At 41.0% G+C, this 21,463-nt stretch overlaps 1 protein-coding gene across 4 annotated transcripts in view; it reads right to left on the bottom strand.

The window, feature by feature from the left end:
• Positions 1-21,463, bottom strand: part of BRD1 (bromodomain containing 1) — a 94,381-nt gene that overhangs the window by 1,872 nt on the left and 71,046 nt on the right. For 3 of the 4 annotated variants that reach the window (XM_077264862.1, XM_077264864.1, XM_077264861.1), the window contains 4 exons: positions 7,790-7,925; positions 4,278-4,408; positions 1,202-1,311; positions 917-1,071 (listed from right to left, as the gene is read on the bottom strand). In XM_077264862.1, coding sequence (XP_077120977.1) covers positions 917-1,071; positions 1,202-1,311; positions 4,278-4,408; positions 7,790-7,925 — 532 coding nt within the window. The remainder of the gene's footprint in view (positions 1-916; positions 1,072-1,201; positions 1,312-4,277; positions 4,409-7,789; positions 7,926-21,463) is intronic. The other variant, XM_077264863.1, reaches the window with a different exon arrangement.

Here is a 21,463-nt window from a genome sequence, read left to right on the forward strand (position 1 = left end):
GAAAAACACCTTCATTAATTCCATAATAACTACATTATCTTAAATTAGATACCAAACAGCTCCAAAAAATTCCCTTTCTTAGGCCACATCCACATGTTCAGTATTTTACATCAGTATTTGTAAGTCAAAACCAGGAGTGGATGAAAAATGCAGAAGTGGTGCTTATGTTTCTATTCTACTTTTTCTCCGATTGCTAAACTCCAGTATTTGGTCATAATTGTACATCAGTATATGCAAACCAAAATCAGAACGTGTGAATGTGGCCTTACGAGAACCAACCCTGGCGTGTAACCATGTGGAGCTCATAGTTCATCTTTTACAATGGACATGTTTTTCCATCAATAACTAACGTTGCCGAGATCTGAATCTGATCATGCGTTGCCCCCAGATGCCATTTTCCTGGAGGCCACCGCATTGCAGCAACGGAGCTTTGATGAAATTCTGGCGGAGCCCCCATGCAGCACAGTCGCGCTGCCGCCACAGCAGAGAATTAGGACTGTAAGACGGACGGTTAGTCCATAGGTAAGGTATTGTACATTCATGTGCTGTTACATTCATGCTAGGAGCACTGTTCATTCAGTTGTACCACGTAACTCTCACTTTCTCTGAATCGTACAGGCTATGTTTCTCTAGGCATTTCTAGGACAGTCACAACGAGGACCACCATAGGAATTCTCAGAGAAAACAGAAATGAGGACCAAATAAAGAGGCCGTGTTATTTGAGAGCCAGAGTGTAGGTCAACAAGATACAACTTCTGGGCTAGAACAGAGCTGATGATTAAGGCATACAACCATAATTACGCAAGTTAACAGCACAACCAAGTTTACATTACTAATGAACCAAATCATAAAAAAAAATATATATGTTGTGACAGGTATTAAAATGGTAAGCACTGCCGAGTACTACTGTACTTACCAGCTCCTTTTAGTGTCAAAAAACAGGACCAAAAATAGCTTTTCTTCAGCTCTCGTTTGCATCTGTTCTCCAGTTTTTAGTACATCCATAGGAGGAACGGGTATTGCAACACCATTGTGATGACAACCAACTCGTGGCATCTTCGGGTCTATTATCTAATAGAGAACATGTATCAGATTCTGCACAAATATCAGGAATGAAAGACTACGTCTACAATGGCAGCTACATGATGTACATGACATTATGGCAACTGATGTCTTCTAGAAAAATAAAAGCAGTTCTTACCAATGCTGGATAAGAAGGATAACCACTGCACTTGGCCCACACCACTTTTAAAGGTTCAAGAAAGGCTGCAGTTGCACTTGTAGATACCCACATATTTGTTTGTCCAACTTCTTAAAAAAAATAAAAAATACGAAGGAAAAAACAAAGAAATTGGCAGGTTTTAGCACGCGTTGAAAATGCAGCAAAATATCAAATTTTTGATTACACTAAGACTACACAGTGTGGTCGTATAATGGCAAACCTCAGACAAATTGTGCAACCAAAACTGTGTGAATTGTTATTGCAAGACTATTTTTGGGTTGTGATTTCACTGCAAAAAAATTAAAAAATAAATAAAAAAACCCAGCCAAATCACAGCTGCACATGACTTACACTGCAAGACGCATGCAACCAGAGACCAAAAATCCAATTAAGATTGCGACTCATTGGTAATGTTGCAATGTAAAACTGAAATTTTATACTGCAAGACACATAGAGTATTCCTAGCCTTAAAGGGGACATCTTGTCTTGTTAAATGGGCAAAACTGTAAACCAGCAACTTGGCAATTTACCAATTATTAAAAGGGAATCTGTCACAAGGTTTTTTCCACCTAATCTAAGATAAGATTGTTTATCTGCAGATCATCAATGTAGGACTATAAAACCTGCTGGCATGTACTCCGCCACATTCATGAGCTCTGTATAACCCTGTCTTTCTGCCTATGCACAGGGTACACAGAATGATGCCAATCAGTGTTGTAGGCAGGGTTATACAGAGCTCAATATTCAAGGAACTGGTAGATCTGCAGCAGATAAAACAATTTTGTAAAAAATGCAGCAAGCAGCCCAGTAAGTGACACATTGCTGGAATCAGTATCTCTGGCCTTAGATTACACCATCTCAGATGGGGAACCAAAAACCTGGTGACAAATGCCCTTTAAAAATACTCTTCCTTCCCAAGAACAGAGGGATTTTTAATTGAGTACTGTTCGTTGTCTAGGTTACCAGCCACCTCTACAAGCTATCAAATGTGACTGATTTTCTGGGCAAGGAGCATGCCTGCAAGAGCTGCTCTGAAGCTGGCTGATGACTTGACCTGCGACCTACCGAGCAGTTGGTCAAACTTGTCAATATGAAGGCTGAATTTATACTCGAGTATAAGCCGAGATTTTCAGCCCAAAAAATGGGCTGAAAGTGTCCCTCTCGGCTTATACTCAAGTCATGGTTGGCGGGGAGGGTGTCGGCGGGTGAGGGGGGAGCGATGACTGTCACATACTCACCTGCTCCTGGCGTGGTCCCTGCATGTCCCATGGTCTCCGGCGCCTTCTTCCCCTGTTCAGCGGTCACGTGGTAAAGCTCATTAAAGTAATGAATATGGACTCCACTCCCATAGGGGTGGAGCCGCATATTCCTTCCTGTAATGAGCGGTACCATGTGACCGCTGAACAGAGGAAGAAGCTGCCGCGCCCGGAGACCATCTGTCCAGAAGAAGCTGCCAGGGACCACACTGGGAGCAGGTGAGTATTTTATATTCACCTTCCCTTGTTCCAGCGCCACCCCGTCTTCCGCATCCTCTGCAGTGACTGTTCAGGTCAGAGGGCGCGATGACGTATTAGTCTGCGCGCCGCCCTCTGACCTGAACAGTCACTGTGGAGAGACGGGACGCTGAGGAGCAGCGACGAGAGGTGTGTCATTTTTTTTTTTATTGCAGCAGCATTACAAGTGGCACATTGTTATATGGAGCATCTATGGGGCCATAATGAACTGCATGGAGCATTATATGTGGCACATTTTTATATGGAACATCTTTTGAGGCCATAATCCGCATTTGTGCAGCATTATATGGGGCATATTTTAATATGAGGCATCTTATGGGGCCCATCATAAACTGTATGGAGCAGTATAGGGGCGTATTTTGTATGGAGCATTATATGGGGACCATCATGAAATGTATGGAGCATTATATGGGTCCCATCATGAACTGTATGGAGCAGTATATGGGGCTCCTGATTCAATATGGATATTCAAATACACTTAACCTACTGATGTCTCAATTTTACTTTTATTGGCATCTATTTTTATTTTTGACATTTACCGGCAGCTGCTGCATTTTCCACCCTAGGCTTATACTCGAGTCAATAAGTTTTCCCAGTTTTTTGTTGCAAAATAAGGGGGGGGGGGGGGGGGGGTCGGCTTATACTCGAGTGAGCTTATATTCGAGTATATATGGTACATGTTATGAGCAACTATAGACTGAACTGCAGACTGACAAAACGGACACTGAGCAACTGTTACTTTAATTTTCAGAAGGGTTCTCCAATTATATATATATATATATATATATATATATATATATATATATATATATATATAAAAATGGCTGTGTCACGCAATTCCAACACCAACCAATTCTAAGAATGGGCAGCAGTCTGAAGAAAACTCCTGAGAGCAGTGTCTCCACTGACAGAGAACTGCTTTAACTCCTGTGAGAATTTAAATCTGTAAATACCCTCTCTTCAGACCCCATTTACTTATCTGTCACAGGTCTCCAGAGCTATGTTTATCCAGACTGCAGCCGATCCTGAACATGTTAATGTGACGGGCTGTTGGAATTACGTGATGGCGCCATTCTTGGAGAATTCCTTAAATTTGCAGGCATTGTTAATATAGTGATCGAAATCCAAATTTTCCTATATCAAAAAAACTAAGTCCAATTTTATAGATAACATGTATTTAACCACTTTAAGAGCCCCGCTCTCAGCCACTAAGCGGAGTAACACATGTGGGAACAATGTAACTTTCAAATGAGGAACTCAAAAGCCTCATTCTTGGGAGCAGAGTGTGGGAGACATTTTTAGAGTTTGAGAGGAAGTTAGAGGATTATTGGATAACTACCTTCCAACTCGGACAACACAGTTGTTCAGATTCAGCCACAGTTCTGTAAAGAACAGTGCTATCCTTTGATCAGTTCTAATATGAACACAATAGGAATATTGCATCAATTGATCGCTGCCCTCCAAGATAAATCCAATCCCTAAGCCAAGTTCAATAGTGCAAAAGAAAACCAATGGAGTGGTTGAATATATGGAAAAGATACCTGCTGCAATTCTTGCTGCCCTTGCATAATTCCCATTTTCTATGCAAGATATCAGCTCACTGCGATCTTCTATTGTGTGACGTCGTACAAGTGCAGGTTTACCTTTGCCGCACTTTGGCAAAGTAAAGGTGCTAAATATAAAAATAAGTAGAATTAAAGCAACATTGTGCCAATAGATCTATCTCCGATAATTTAACTGTACATTTAACAAAGGATTAATAATAATAAAAAGATGATCGATGCCATGAACATTTCTTGGCTCAAAGTAAATTAAGAATCATGTACAAGAACAGAAGGTTTGACCTGGAGCAATTCTGTGCAACACATTCAAGAAACGTGCGTCTTAGATGTGTTATGTCTGGGCACGTGCACTCAATATTGTGAATTATTGCATGTAATATTTTTAAAAAGGTTGATCAACAAGTAGCCCATCAAAACTTCTATTCTGTAATCCATCCTGATAATCTATGTAATGATATGCAAATATATTAATATCCTTATGGATTGTCTCCTTCCCAGGTGTCCGGCGTTGCTGCGATCCCACGTGACCACGCTGCAGCTTTTCCGGCTCACAGCATCTAGCATAGGGTGAGGTAGCTGCTTTCCCAGTGTAAGTCAGACTCAGAACCAGGATTCGTAGACTTACATTGAGAAAGCGACTTTCAGTCCATACAAATCCCTGTGTAAGCCAGCTAGGCCGATTTCTGGTCACGTGAGCCAGAAGAGGACCGGAGAGGCCCTTCAAACAAGGGAAGATGGTGATAGGCAAGCATTTTTATGCTCGCACACATCATTGAATACTTATTTACAATGGATTATGGAATATAAATTTTGATGAGACTTCCTTCAGGTTATTTAATTCAGGTTTGACAATGTGCTATGTAGGACGATATTGGATGGATGCTGGAGTGGTAACCACGCTGCAGGGCTACAAAGTTGTGGAACCAAACTAGTTAAGGGTTGAGAAATGAACCTACACCAGCTTAAAAAAAAAAAAGTTCTATAAATACATTTTAATATAGAAAAGTTTAGAAATGGACCATTTTATAGTATGGAAGAGTCTTCCTGTGATGGGGTAGGACGCGGAGTCCCCATTCTCCTCGATCACAGAGAGCTTCTCCATCTCCTACTGTCTGATCAGTGCAGGGCAGGAGAGGACGCTGCCAAGACCGGCATGGGAAGCTGCACATCCTGAGTAGCTGAAGGACCTTCCAGGTTGTGTGATCAGTCACATAGCTGGAAAGAACATCAATGATGTAGCTAAACTGAGTATGTAGTAGAGCTGTGCATAGTGGGCATGCTGTAAAGCCATGTGTACTGTACTGTACTACAACTTGTGATATTGACCCCACAATGTCCTTACACAGTCATGGAAATTTTAATTAGCAGGCAACATTTTTTTCCATTTTCTGCTGTCGTGTCATAGAAAGGTGCATCCTACAACCCACATTGGCTTTACTTTCTTGTGTAGTGACAGTTTGCCTTTTTTTCGGCATGGTTTGGTCTAACACTATTTGCTACAGGTTTGTTGGCTGTGGTAGAGTGGTTCTGAACAGGTAAAAAATACAGTACATCATAAGTAACCACAATAAGCTTTTAAATTAATATTCTATTTTACTGAAGATGAAGATCTATTCAAAACCTGGATCACCCACGTGAATACCCCCTAAGGATGCCCCCAACATGCTGAAAAATTAAAGTGAAGAATACTAGCTTCGCAAACTGGCACCACTCTTCTATTCTGAGCGAATGTGCTGTGTTTTGAGATCTACTAGATGCTTCACGTTGTCCCACAGCTTCTATTTAAAGGGGTATTTCCTATGAACAAAGTTGATTTTAATCAATAGAGCTTGGAATAATAATTTCCACAATTGGGTGAGTATAAATAGAATGTTCCTGTGCTGAGAATATTAGAAATGCGCCCCTGCTGTGTTCTGTGTAATGGCTGTGTGACTGCAGGAACATAGCTTGATCATACCACATCCCCTGGGAAAGAAAGGAAGCAAAAGAGAATACAGGCAGGACAGCACGGATTCACAAACAATTCTTACCTTGAGGTAAAACATTTTGTAAAAACATGCATGGAAAGGCTTTCTCCCACAAAAAGAATCATCTGTGACCCAGTGCTGTCCTGTCTGTATACTCTTTCGCATCCCCCCCTGCCCAGGAGCTGTGCTATGATCAGACCATGTCCCTGTACGGTCACACAGCGCCATTACACAGTACACAGCAGGAGCACATTTATAAGATTATCTCAGCACAGGAACGTTTTATTTAAAAACACATTGTGGAACGTATTATTATTCCAAGTTGTATTGTTTAAAATCAATTTTATCTTTGTTCATGGAAAAACCTCTTTAAGTGATAATTAGATTTAACCGATCTGGCAGAGATTATGGCAATGTGTGCCTAGTGATGCTAGAACTGTCGACTGAATTTGATTAACATGATTTAGTAATTAAAGGGTCACATATTTTCATCAAACAGGGCGAGAGAGGGCTGAACAGCTTCCCCCCTCTATTTTCAAGAAATATTATAATTCACAACAGCATTTTTTACTTGCTAATATTAAAAGTACTTTGTTCACTTGAAAAATTTAAGTGTGACAAAAATGTACAAACATTAGAAACTGGGAGTTTTTTGTGACATGAAAAGCTATTAAAATACTTATTTTATATATGGCCCCCTTTCCATTGCATATTTTATATATGGCCCCCTTTCCATTGCATATTTTATATATGGCCCCCTTTCCATTGCATATTTTATATATGGCCCCCTTTCCATTGCATATTTTATATATGGCCCCCTTTCCATTGCATATTTTATATATGGCCCCCTTTCCATTGCATATTTTATATATGGCCCCCTTTCCATTGCATATTTTATATAAGACCCCCTTTCCATTGCATATTTTATATATGGCCCCCTTTCCATTGCATATTTTATATATGGCCCCCTTTCCATTGCATATTTTATATATGGCCCCCTTTCCATTGCATATTTTATATATGGCCCCCTTTCCATTGCATATTTTATATAAGACCCCCTTTCCATTGCATATTTTATATATGGCCCCCTTTCCATTGCATATTTTATATATGGCCCCCTTTCCATTGCATATTTTATATATGACCCCCTTTCCATTGCATATTTTATATATGGCCCCCTTTCCATTGCATATTTTATATATGGCCCCCTTTCCATTGCATATTTTATATATGGCCCCCTTTCCATTGCATGTGGTAGAACTACGGCTGCAGTTTGAGAAAGCGGTGGTCTAGTTTGTACAGCATATACAGTATGATAGCCTACAAGTCATCATCTTATCCAGTAGACATCACAATACTGACAACTGTGCATATAGATGTTCATCACCTTTCACTTCCCAAAATTTTTTTTCCAACAAACCAATAAAAAAAAAAATGTAATGACTGCACACTCACACCATAAGTACATGGGAAAGTGTGTGATTCATTACTACATGCTAGGTGCAAAAATAAAACCACCTGTACCTTGAATTACACAGAACGCTGTTGTTGGAGGAAATACTAGATTCTGAAGCGCATCTTCTGCGTGGTTCCACTTTCCGTACTGGAGCTACCTCTATATCTTTATCCTTATCACCTCCTTCAAAACCATTTGGAAGACCTAAAAAAAAAGCATAAAAAAACAACCAAACATTCAACATGGCTGCAAGTTCACTCAAGTTGAACACAAGAAGTCTCTAATCTATTAGGAGGCAGACCATACATTGCTAATATCTGGATTTAAATATACATCTTCTCTATTCAACATATACACAGAAAGCAGGTGCTACAAAACCTGGGAAATTCTCCAAAACTGTATTTAACCAAGTTTTATCCGTGGTAGAATGGAGTGGCAGTACACACATTCATGCACTAAGGAACTACCAAACTTTGCTTTATCCTTCAGTAGCATAGAAAATGAACAGAACAGCGGTCAAGCATGTGCACTGCTGCCATTCTACTAAGGCCGGTGTCACACTTGCAACTGCAATGCGAGAAACTCGCACAAGTCTCTCGCCTCAATACCCGGCATTGCAGTTGCAAGTGTGACACCGGCCCTGTGGAAAAAAAAAAGTATCCTGTTGTCCTGATCAGTTGAGGCTTCATTGGCTGGGCACCCACGGATCTAAAAGTTATTACCGATCTTAGATTGCAGCCTCGGGCTTTCAGTCACAGAGGCGTGGCCAAGCGTGTCTTCAGTACATAGTGAGCAGCAGCTGAAACAATGTGCCCCCCCCCCCCCACACACACACACACACACACAAACAAACACTGACAGCCGGCTCAGCAAGTGCATCATGATGGGTGGTGGTCACAACACATCAATCCCAACTCCGCTCACTTTGTTGGAGCGGTTATAAAATGGCACGAGGGATAGGGCCCTTAGTCTTATCTCCACTTGCGATGCTATCAAGGTCTCAGCAATGATATGGAACAGCAATGTGCAATTTTTCCTCCTTTAGGCACAGTAGGCTCATTTTAATCAATCTGCCAGCAACAATAGTGTAAGGTGTTTTCTGCTCTTTTTGAAGATATTACAGAAGGTAGATAACTATACAAAACAATGACTTCCACCAATACAAATGCTTCCCCCAGAAATCTTCCTCCGGCTCTGGTGCTGCCATTCCAATGGCCTCCACCGGGACCAGAAAAGGTGATGTCCCAACCACCAGTCGCGCTGAAGCCACTGACTGGCAGGATCAGGTGACTGGTTCGTCATGATTTACAGCTCCAGGGAAGAGGCCACGCTGGAGTGAGAATGGGGAATTTTAGGGATATTTGTTCTTTCTTAAATATAGTTCAATCCCTATTGTATTAACATCTTCAAAAATAGCAGACAACTCTTAATACGGTAATTTGCAGCTATCCCACTGCTACTTAATCAGCTTCTAGTCTTGACAATTTCAACATACTACTAATTTTTGCTGATCAAAAGTAAAGTGCAAGACCTTTTGGATTATCAGACGCTGCAGGAACTGCCGCGAAGGATAACATTGCACATGGCTCACTGACTAGAATAGGCAATAGGGATAAAGACATTCCAAAAAGCTAAATTAGAAAAGCAGTCGTTAGTACCAGCACAAATCCTAAAAAACAAAAAAACAAAGCAAGCACATTGTAAAGAGGAAAAGCCACACACACAACCAAGATTTAGAGAAGCCATATTGGTAGAGTGCACATCACTACTATAGAGAATACTGTATCCATATATGAAGACTACAAACATATGTTTTACCAGCCCAGTAATAAAATACAAAGCATAATCCAAGAGTTTGACTACCATAACAGTGTAAGGTGGAAATTTATGGAAAACGGTAGCATGCTAGAGTGGAATGGAAAAATTTGTTTTATGCACTCCACATAAGTTGCAGTAACTGGTTCCCAGAAGGGTATAGCCTGAATATGTAAACTTTGTAGGTCTCGGATTGTCCTAGGCCTCGTGTAACGATTATTGATATATACCTAGACATACAGTATGTAGGGATTTGGAACAAATACTATGTGGCATGTTCACCAATATTGTGTACACCCTCAACTCGGACTTGTAAAGATCATGTTATGAACTGGATTTTGGTATGAAAGCGCCGAATTTGCAGAAATGATCATTTCTGCCCCTCAGCAACGGGTTCTAGATACAGTGCCATGCGAAAGTATTCGGCTTCCTGGAACTTTTCAACCTTTTCCCACATATCATGCTTCAAACAAAGCTACCAAATGTAAATTTTTAGTGAAAAATCAACAAGTGGAACACAATTGTGAAGTTGAACGGAATTGGTTATTTTAAATTTTTGTGGAAATTCAAAAACTGAAAAGTGGGGTGTGCAATATTATTCGGCCCCTTTAATTTAATACTTTGTTGCGCCACCCTTTGCTGCGATTACAGCTGCAAGTCGCTTGAGGTATGTCTATCAGTTTTGTACATCGAGAGACTGAAATTCTTGCCCATTCTTCCTTGGCAAACAGCTCAAGCTCAGTGAGGTTTGATGGAGATCGTTTGTGAACAGCAGTTTTCAGCTCTTTCCACAGATTTTCAATTGGATTGAGGTCTGGACTTTGACTAGGCAATTCTAACACCTGGATATGTTTAATTTGTGAACCATTCCATTGTAGATTTTGCTTTATGTTTGGGATCATTGTCTTGTTGGAAGACAAATCTCCGTCCCAGTCTCAGGTCTTTTGCAGACAAACAGGTTTTCTTCAAGAATGGTCCTGTATTTGGCTTCATCCATCTTCCCATCATTTTTAACCATCTTCCCTGTCCCTGCTGAAGAAAAGTAGGCCCAAACCATGATGCTGCCACCACCATGTTTAATAGTGGGGATGGTGTGTTCAGGGCGATGAGCTGTGTTGCCTTTACGCCAAACATCGTTTGGCATTGTTGCCAAAAAGTTCGATTTTGGTTTCATCTGACCAGAGCACCTTCTTCCACATGTTTGGTGTGTCTCCCAGGTGGCTTGTTGCAAACTTTAAACACCACATTTTATGGATATCTTTGAGAAAAGGCTTTCTTCTTGCCACTCTTCCATAAAGGCCAGATTTGTGCAGTGTACGACTGATTTTTGTCCTATGGACAGACTGTGCCACCTCAGCTGTAGATCTCTGCAGTTCATCCAGAGCGATCATGGGCCTCTTGACTGCATCTCTGATCAGTCTTCTCCTTGTTTGAGATGAAAGTTTAGAGGGACGACCGGATCTTGGTAGATTTGCAGTGGTATGATATTCCTTCCATTTCAGTATGATCGCTTGCACAGTGCTCCTTGAGATGTTTAAAGTTTTGGAAATCATTTTGTATCCAAATCCAGGTTTAAACTTCTCCACAACAGTATCACGGACCTGCCTGTTGTGTTCCTTGGTCTTCATGATGCACTCTGTGCTTCAAACAGAACCCTGAGACTATCACACAGCAGGTGCATTTATACGGAGACTTGATTTCACACAGTTGGATTAGATTTATCATTAGGCATTTAGGACAGCATTGGATCATTCAGAAATCCACAATGAACTTCTGGAGTGAGTTTGCTGCACTGAAAGTAAAGGGGCCAAATAATATTGCACGCCCCACTTTTCAGTTTTTGAATTTCCACAAAAAATGTAAAATAAGCAATAAATTTCGTTCAACTTCACAATTGTGTTCCACTTGTTGAGTCTTCACCAAAATTTACATTTGGTATCTATGTTTGAAGCATGATATATGGGAAAAGGTTGAAAAGTTACAGGGAGCCGAATACTTTCGCAAGGCACTGTATCATCATGTACTGAACAATAAAACCTCGTCTATGAAGGCAGTAAATCTAGAAGTAAATCAGAAAGGAGACAACTCAAGAAAATAGACTAGTTTTGATAAGGGAAAAACACCAATGAATCGTAGAAACAAAGAAAAGTTATTCATTTTTGCATGCCATGTCGTACCACATCCTAAAAGAAGTTGCCACTGTCCATTCGAATGTGAAAAAGCCATGCATCTTCACCCCGTGTTAGCGACCAGGAGACTCCAACTGGCCAACAGAGACCCCGACCTGACCTGCTGCTGGGCAAAGACAGTCAGGACTCCACAGACACTTAGTCAAGGCCTTACATGCTAAAAATGACTATGGCCAGTATAGAGCTTGGCAGAGGCTGTGCGTTCTCTTTCATCCCATCAACCCTCAATTCTTTCATAGCAAGACAAGGGGTTGCCATGGCAATTAAAGGCCTAACAATGGCCTTGGGGGTCAGCATTAGATTTATAGTATTTATTGTACAAAAATAATAAAACAAAAATAAACACTATAAATTTGGTATCAAAATGTCCCACAGAATAAAGTTAGTAAGTTTCGTGTGGCGTATAAAAAGCGTTAAAAAAAAAAAGAAAAAAAATTAAAAATAAAATGCAGAATTGCTGTTTTTCTATTTCTCCCCATGAAGACTTAAAAAGGTATTATCTACTGTATACTAATTTTAGCCCATAGCACAGGGAGGGTAATAAAGGTCAGGGTTTTTTTTTGTTTTTATTGAAATATAAAAAAAATCTCTTATCCAAACAGTATTAATGAGCAAGGAGAAATGTGATTGGTTCTTTGGTTCTTTTGACGTCACCTTGTTATGTTGTATAATCTTATATATGTACCCAAAATAGTGTCACTGGAAGAAAGAAAATGATGGCTTTAGGAATGCGGGGAAAAATAGCTTATGTTTAGTTTGTTTAAGAACATAAATAAATAAAAATTAGGCCCATTCCTTATAGGGTTAAAAATCAGATCTGCACGTGCTTCCCAATGGCATGAGTATTAAAGGGAAGACTGACCAGCAGACATCACCGGATGCCCATGGCAGCAAAGAATGTGCAGGTGTAGTCCCTACCTATGGGAAACACTCCCCCCACACCCCAGGATAGGCGGCCTTAAGAGTTGCTTTAATATACAACCCCTTGAGAAAGGCCACACCGCCGAAACGCGCGTCGGGGAGGACGCCCGCAGAGATTCCCAGTCCTACTGGTAATGTTAACAGCCATTGTAGCTATACTTTGTGATTCACACTATGTTCACTGGGTTATTTATGCAATAGGCCATATGGGTAATAGTGCAATAGGTGCCGACATATACTGTGATACTTAAAATCCCCTGGGCTGATGCTGTTAATATAATTTTTCTGTGGGCGTCTTTTTCTTGACATGTGTGAGTGGGTGTACCCCTCTCTTTCCTCCTTTCTCATCTATATCTGGTCACTTTAATAAAATGTATTATTATTATGCAAATTATATTGGAAGCTCCTTGTTGTTTTTCTTCATTGGATCCTGTCTCTGTGACGTTTCCAAGTTATGTCCAGTAACATCACAGTACATCTATAATAGATTGGACTTTATAATACTGTGATGTTGTTTTTCATAAGGTGTTTTGTATTTAATATACAAGCGTGTAAGGAAATTCTAGCTACATTCACCAACAGGGGATTAAAGAGAAATTGAAGCCCCCACATGGAGCAATAACAAGAACATCTAAAATCAGGGGTGCACAAACTTTTTTGGTCCAAGGTCCATTGTCATGTTGATTCACTCTGAAGGGCCATAATAAAACTTATAGGGGCATTACCATCTGATACATTTCTGGCACACACAGTTACAGTTGTGCTCAAGAGTTTACATACCCCGGCAGAATTTTTGTTTTCTTGGCCTTTCTTAGAGAATATGAATGATAATACCAAAACTTTTTTCCCACTCACGGTTAGTGGTTGGGTGAAGCCATTTATTGTCAAACTACTGTGTTTTCTCTTTTCAACCCCTTCACCCCCAGAGCTTTTTTCAGTTTTGCTTTTTCGTTTCTCGCTCCCCTCCTTCCCAGAGCCATAACTGTTTTATTTTTCCATCAATATGGCCATGCGAGGGCTTGATTTTTGCGGGACGAGTTGTACTTTTGAACGACATCATTGGTTTTATCATGTTGTGTGCTAGAAAACGGGAAAAAAATTCCAAGTTCGATGAAATTGCAAAAAAGTGCAATCCCACAATTGTTTTTTGTTTGGCTATTTTGCTAGGTTCATTGAATGGGAAAAGTGACCTGACATTAGGATTCTCCAGTTCATTACGAGTTCATAGACACCAAACATGTCTAGGTTCTTTTTTATCTAAGGGCCAAAAAAATTCCAATCTTGGCGGGAAAAAAAATTACGCAATTTTCTGATACCCGTAGCGTTTCCATTTTCGTGATCTTATTTTTTTCTTACTTTTTGCATACCGAGCTGACGTTTTTAATGATACCATAATTGGTGCAGATACGTTCTTCTGATCACCCGTTATTGCATTTTAATGAAATGTCGCGGTGACAAAAAAAAAAGTAATTCTGGATTTTTTTATTTTTTTCTCACTACTCCGTTTAGCGATCAGGTTAATCCTTTAAGTGATAGATCGGACGATTCTGAATGCGGCGATACCAAATATGTGTATATTAGATTTTTTTTATTGCTATATTTTTGAATGGGGTGAAAGGGGGGGGGGGGGGGCGGGGTGATTTGAACTTTTTTTTTTTTTTTCATATTTTTTTTTTAAAAAAAATTTTTTTTATTGGTATGCTTCAATAGCCTCCCAGAAGAAGCTGCCACAACTCGATCGGCTCTGCTACATAGAGGCGATGCTCAGATTGCCTCTATGTAGCAGAATTGCTGCATTGCTATGGGGGCCGACCACAGACCTCTGGTTGTCATGCTGGCCCACCAATGACCCTCGATCATGTGACGGGGTCGGCGGTGCACCTTAAATGCTGCTGTCAAGAGTTTGACAGTGGCATTTAACTAGTTAATAGGCGCGTGTGGAACACAATTCCATCTGCACCTATTGCGGGCACATGTCAGCTGTTCAATACAGCTGACATGTCCCGGCTTTGATGCGGGCTCACCACTGGAGCCCACCTCAAAGCGGGGGATACTGCCAGCTGACTTAATATTCCGTCCAATGGCAGTAAGGTGTTAATTCATAATGGTAACCCAAAACATCCAAATGACCCTGATCAAATGTTCACATACCCCAGTTCTTAATACCGAGTATTGCCCCCTCAGATGGAAAAGCTGTCCGCTGTTAGCAAAAATCCTCCAGTTCCTGTAAATTCATGGGCTCTCAAGCATGAACTGCGCGCTTGAGATCTCCCCAGCGTGGCTCAATGATATTGAGGTCAGGAGACAGATGGCCACTCCAGAACCTTCACTTTGTTCTGCTGTAGCCAATGACAGGTCGACTTGGCCATGTATTTTCGATCAGTGTCATGTTGGAACGTTTAAGTACGTCCCATGCACAGCTCCGGGCTGATGAGTGCAAATTTGCCGCCAGTATTTGCTCATAACGTGCTGCATTCATCTTTCCTTTAACTTTGACCAAGTTTCCTGTGCCTTTGTAGCTCACACTTCCCCAAGACATCAGCGATCTACCTCCGTGCTTTACACTAGGAATGATGTTCCTTTCATCATAGGCCGTATTGACCTGTCTCCAAATGTAACGTTTATTGTTGTGGCCAAAAAGATCAATTTTGGTCTCACCACTCCAAATTACCTTGTTCCAGAAGTTTTGAGACTTGTCTGTGCTGTTTTGCGTATTGTAGGAGATACTTTGTATCATTTGCACAGTAATGGCTTTCTTCTGGCAACTCGAACATGCAGCCCATTTTTCTTCAATCGCCTCCTTATTGTGCATCTTGAAACAGCCACACCGCTAGTTTTCAGAGAGTCCTGTATTTCAGCTGATGTTATTTGTGGATTTTTCTTTCCATCCAAGCAATTTTCCTGGCAGTTGTGGGCGACATTTTTGTTCGTCTACCTGACAGTGGTTGTTTTTACAGAGCCCCTGATTTTCCATTTGTTAATCACAGTTTGTATGCTGCTGATTGGCATTATCAATTCCCTGGATATCTTTTTGTATTCCTTTCCCGTTTTATACAGTTCAACTACCTTTTCCCGTAGATCCATTGACAATTTTTTTGCTTTCCCCGTGACGCACAATCCAGAAACGTCAGTGGCTGGATGAAAGATGCAAGAGTCTGTCTGGATCCCAGAAACTCACTCAGCTTTTATGCACACACACGGATTACAAGCAAACAGGTCACATGTGAGGATATTACCTTTAGAAGCCATTCAAAACCCATTTGTGTCAACTTCTGTGCAAGTTATCAGGCCAAAATCACCAGGGTATATGAACTTTTGATAAGGGTCATTTGGATGTTTTGGATTGTCATTTTGATTTAAAAAGAGCAAACACAGTAGTTTGACAATAAATGGCTTTGCCTAACCACTAACTGAGTGGAGAAAAAGGTTTGGTGTTATTCATATTCTCGGAAAAAAGGCTAAGAAAGCAAAAATTCTGCCAGAGTATTCAAACTTTTTGAGGACAACTGAGTGTTGCTTTTTAAGAAATTTTTGGGAAAAATAAAAATTATTTAGGTCTTAAATTGCCATAATTGCACAAAACGAACCCTCAAAAAATAAAAAAAATAAAAACTTTAAAGCAATTACAGAGTTTTGCACAATTTTGCCACACTTGCAATTTTTGCATGGTTGAATGGACAGGGTCATTTAAAAGTACAACTTGTCTCTCAAAAACCAAGCGTTCACTTCTCTATCGATGAAAAAAAAAAAAAGTTATGGCTCTTAAAAGCTGAGGAAAAAATTTAAAAATGGCCATATTGGGTAGAGAACATGGTACAATATATACCACAGCTGTGACATCCAGTCCGCAAGGCCAAGTTTCCAGTAAGCCAGATAGAATTCCTTTTCTGGTAGGGAAAATAACCTTTTGATGTAGAATATTAAAGTTTACTGCACAATTATATGCAGAAAAAACGGGCTTGTCAAACCAGCAATGACAAGGCAAATATTTAAAAAGGATACAGACATGGTTCCTTGTCAGTAGTGCACCATTGAATTGGGCAGGTTTGGCACAGTTAGGGTACCGTTACACTAAACGATTTACCAACGATCACGACCAGCGATACGACCTGGCCGTGATCGTTGGTAAGTCGTTGTGTGGTCGCTGGGGAGCTGTCACACAGACAGCTCTCCAGCGACCAACGATGCCGAAGTCCCCGGGTAACCAGGGTAAACATCGGGTTACTAAGTGCAGGGCCGCGCTTAGTAACCCGATGTTTACCCTGGTTACCATCGTAAATGTAAAAAAAACCAAACATACTCACATTCCGGTGTCCGTCAGGTCCCTCGCCGTCTGCTTCCCGCACTGACTGAGTGCCGCCGTAAAGTAAAAGCAGAGCACAGCGGTGACGTCACCGCTGTGCCCTGCTTTCCGGCCGGCACTCACAGTCAGTGCGGGAAGCAGACGGCGAGGGACCTGACGGACACCGGAATGTGAGTATGTACTGGTTTGTTTTTTTTTACATTTACGATGGTAACCAGGGTAAACATCGGGTTACTAAGCGCGGCCCTGCGCTTAGTAACCCGATGTTTACCCTGGTTACAAGCGAACGCATCGCTGGATCGGTGTCACACACACCGATCCAGCGATGACAGCGGGAGATCCAGCGACAAAATAAAGTTCCAAACAATCTGCTAAGATGTACGATTCTCAGCAGGGTCCCTGATCGCTGCTGCGTGTCAGACACAGCGATATCGTATGGATATCGCTGGAACGTCACGGATCGTACCGTCGTAGCGACCAAAGTGCCACTGTGAGACGGTACCCTTAACGTGTATGGGGCCTTTCACAACACCCGCCATTACACAGCACCAAAATGACCAACCAACTTGATCCAAGCCAGAAAAGTGTCCTTTTCACAACACGGACAGCACTACGCCTAATGATGTTCAGCGGACATTAGGTCCATATAATGTAAAAAATAATTGCAGTATGCATTGGTGTCTTCGTACTTCAGATGAATTCAAGTCAATGAGCATGCAGAAAAATACATCCGGTTCCATGCAGATCAACCAAGTGGCATCCAATTTTTATAGATACAGTGTCATTAAAGTAGGAAACTGCTCGGGGGTCTTGTAAATTTAACTTCAAATGCATAAAAATGATAATACATAAATGACAAACAGATCGCATATGGATGAGAACAGGCATATCAAAAAATTAGTTTCTCGATGAAAAAGACTTTCAACCGATTGCATGAATTTAGTTTCAAAATTACATGGATTATGCTGTAGTCTATAGTTACATTAAGGTTGTTTGTCCGGTCTTCTGAATAAAGTCTGCACATGTCCGAATCCCGATTGTGTGTGATGCATATGCCATCAGGATTGCCCAGTATTGGCAGCAAGTCACACCGGTAGCATGCGATTAGCATTACTCAGCCACATTCTGACTGGATGCATTAGCATTTTCTTCATGCAATTGAATTAAAAGAAGCCAAGCACTTTTACATTACACATGACTTCTTGTATGCACATTGCTGATCAACTCTCAGCAGCAGTGTCAATGATTGGCAAGAGCAGGTGCACCACACGCTATCAGGATTATAGTCTGCAATCACTTTGTAACTGCCAACGTCTGAATTTTAAGACTGGACCACCCCTTTAAAGTGGTTTTCCCCTTAATAGGCATTTGTCACCTACTCACAGAATAATCTGAGTGCTGGAGGCCTCACCCCTGTAACAGATGTCCTGAGCCCCATTCCTTTTCCCATGAGCAAGGTTGGGGGGGGGGGGGTCGAGGACCCTGAAACCCCTTTCTAGTGATCAGTGGGTCTCAAAGCAATCAGACCTTTATTTCCTACAAGCCATGTGCATTAGAACATCCCCATATCACTACCGGTGTTACAGAGGGTCACCGGAGGAACAATATTCTCCAACTCACCTTTCTGATCTACTGCTATGCAGGTCCTGAGCCGGTAGGGTTCCTCTGACTTTTTATTAGACTAAACGTATACATAGTCTGACAGCTGTAAACCCCCACAAGTGCAGCCACACAACAAGGTGAAAGGCATTTTCTATTTTGTGACTACAACTCTGGAATCAAGACGACTCTAGGGACCCCTTCCTAAGCTGGTCAAGTGCCCCCTAATGGGAGAGGCTCAGAGAAGGAAGGAAATGTGACAGTTTTACACTGCAGAGGTTTTTGTTTGATTACACAGCATCAAAAATGGTTTTCCGCTGCTTTATTAAACCTTATATAGGAAGGCCATCTTTCTAAAAGTCACATTAACCCCTTGAATCCTCCTTACACTCCAGGATTGTTTCTGGCTTCAACTGTCTGCAAGTGATGAAGTCCTGGACCACAAGGGCTTTAGAGGGGGCAGATTACAGTGGAAAGATCACTTTTTACTTTAAAAAAGGGTGACTTCCCTATGTAAAGATTTCATGACAAGTGGAAAATCCCTTTAAACCCTTACCGACCTATGATGAACTGGTACATCGTATGACGGCTCCCTGACTATAATTGGAGCGGAGCCCATCTCTTTGCCAGCAGATGATGACCGCCGCTAACTTCCAACCGGAGGTAGCTCCACCTGCAGCTCATAACCTTTTATATGCTACCGTCAATCTGTGACAGCGGTATTTCCAGTACACGGTTTTTTAACAGCCCACCATCACCCCCACCATGCTATCACAGGGTGCCTATAGTTTATCTGCTGGAGACCCCCATGCCCATCCAGACAGTACCACTATAGAACCCAGCCTGTGGCTGGAGATCATATGACACGGAATTTTGCTATACACAGTAGTACTGTAATATTTCCGTTGTCTGGTAAAAGCAGGTTAAAAAGTCACCTAGGGGCACAACAAAATACAGTAAAAAGTAGTTTTAACAATATATAGAAAAAAAAATGAAAGTTCAAATCAGTTCCCACCCATTTTCCCCACATCAAAAATACAGAAGAAAATATGGCATCTCTGTAGATTATCAAAATATATAATTAATTTGATTGGCAACTGGTGTAATAAGATAAAATACAAGTCTACCGTTCTGAATTTTTATTTGCCTGCCACATAATGAAAGCTATAAAAAAACAACTAAAACAGTAACTGCATAATTGAGCTTTTTATTTTTGCAGTTTTGCTGCACTTGGAATTTTCCTCCCACTTTCCAGTATATAATAAAGTGGATGGTGTCATTCAAAAGTACAACAAAACAAAAAAAAACATGAAAAACGAAATCCGGTATGGCTCTTAGGAGAATTTGAGAAAAAAATTAAAGCACAAACAGAAAGCTGCCATGTTGTGAAGAGGCTAAAGTTAAGAGAACTTTTGATATTTTATTTAATCCCTTCCTGCAACCAATTTTCATTTTTACAATTTCATTTCCCCCTCCACTTCTTCCAACAGTGATGAAATTTTTTTATTTTTCCATCGACGTAACCGATGATTTTTTTTCCTTTTTGCAAGTTGATTTTTAATGACAGGTTGATTTTTAATGACAGGTTGATTTTTAACGACAGGTTGATTATACCATAGATGTAGTTATTGGTAACATTGTGGGGTACATATGACATATCGGCTGCTTTTCATTGAATTTGCAAAATAGCAATTCTGCCATTCCTATTTATTTTAAGGGCTACTTTAAACACTTGTGGACGTGGTAATGCCTAATCTATTTATTTAGTTTTTTTTAAAGGAGCTATGGGTTTCTAGTCATCAATGAAAAGGCTTAAAAACATGTGATCAGTATTCTAAGCAAAATGATAACCTATGAGGTTTCAAAGGGGTACAAAGAAGGCAGCCATGGGGTCCTTCACAGGCATCCAGTGATACCTCATGACTGTGTAGTGATGGGAAGAGGTGAGGTGGGGTGCCTGAACCAGACACTCTGTTCAGCCAGTGTTTGACACTGGCATTTAAGGGGTTAAACAGTTGGACCCTGCCATGAGAGGCATGGATTACAGTCAGACGAAGATGCCCTTCTAATGCACCTCAATTAGGAAAACAAGCTGTCATTGATCTCCATATCGATATAGAAAATGAATTGTTTCAGAACCACAACAAAGCTTTATTGGCTATAGGGCACTGACAATACATTCTAAAGTGTATGCCATTTATTTAGCCCCTTAATGACTGCCAATACGCCTTTTAACAGCGGCTGTTACGGGTACTTATGCCTCGCGCCCCTTTTTAACGGCACTGAGAAATAATTGTATTGCGCCCCCAGAGTCAGAATTTCTCCAGGCTACCCCAGGGACCATGATTTGGGTCGGTTTTTACCGACCCCAGTGTTGTGATCGCCGTTATTAACAAAATAGCGGCGACCGCAAAAAAACAAAAAAAAGTCTGATTTCCCATTCAATTTCTCTCTCCTCTGATGTGATCGCACATAAGGAGAGAGAAATGGGGTCCCATGATAACTCCAGTGTCACTGCAACTCCCCGTGAAGTCCCCCGAGCCGCCAGCGTCTTCTTTTGGGTAGAAAATGGCAGGCGCATGTGCACTGCGCCCGACAGGATTTGCCGGCTGGCACTCGGCAACAATAGGACATTTTTCCTATTGGTTCATTTTGATCACTGGTCAGCCCTATCACAGTCATCAAAATAAAATAGTAAATCAAACCCCCCCTTTATTACCCCCTTGGTTAGGTAAAAATAATAAAATTAAAAAAAAAAATGTATTTCCATTTTTCCATTAGGGCTAAGGTTGGGCTAAAGTTAGGGTTGGTATTAGGGTTGGAGTTAGAATTGGGGGGTTTCCACTGTTTAGGCACATCAAGGGGTCTCCAAAACGCGACATGGCACTGCCATTGATTCCTGCCAATTTTGCCTT

The sequence above is a fragment of the Ranitomeya variabilis genome, chromosome 5 (assembly GCF_051348905.1).
Source record: "Ranitomeya variabilis isolate aRanVar5 chromosome 5, aRanVar5.hap1, whole genome shotgun sequence".
Classification (NCBI taxonomy): Eukaryota; Metazoa; Chordata; class Amphibia; order Anura; family Dendrobatidae; genus Ranitomeya; species Ranitomeya variabilis.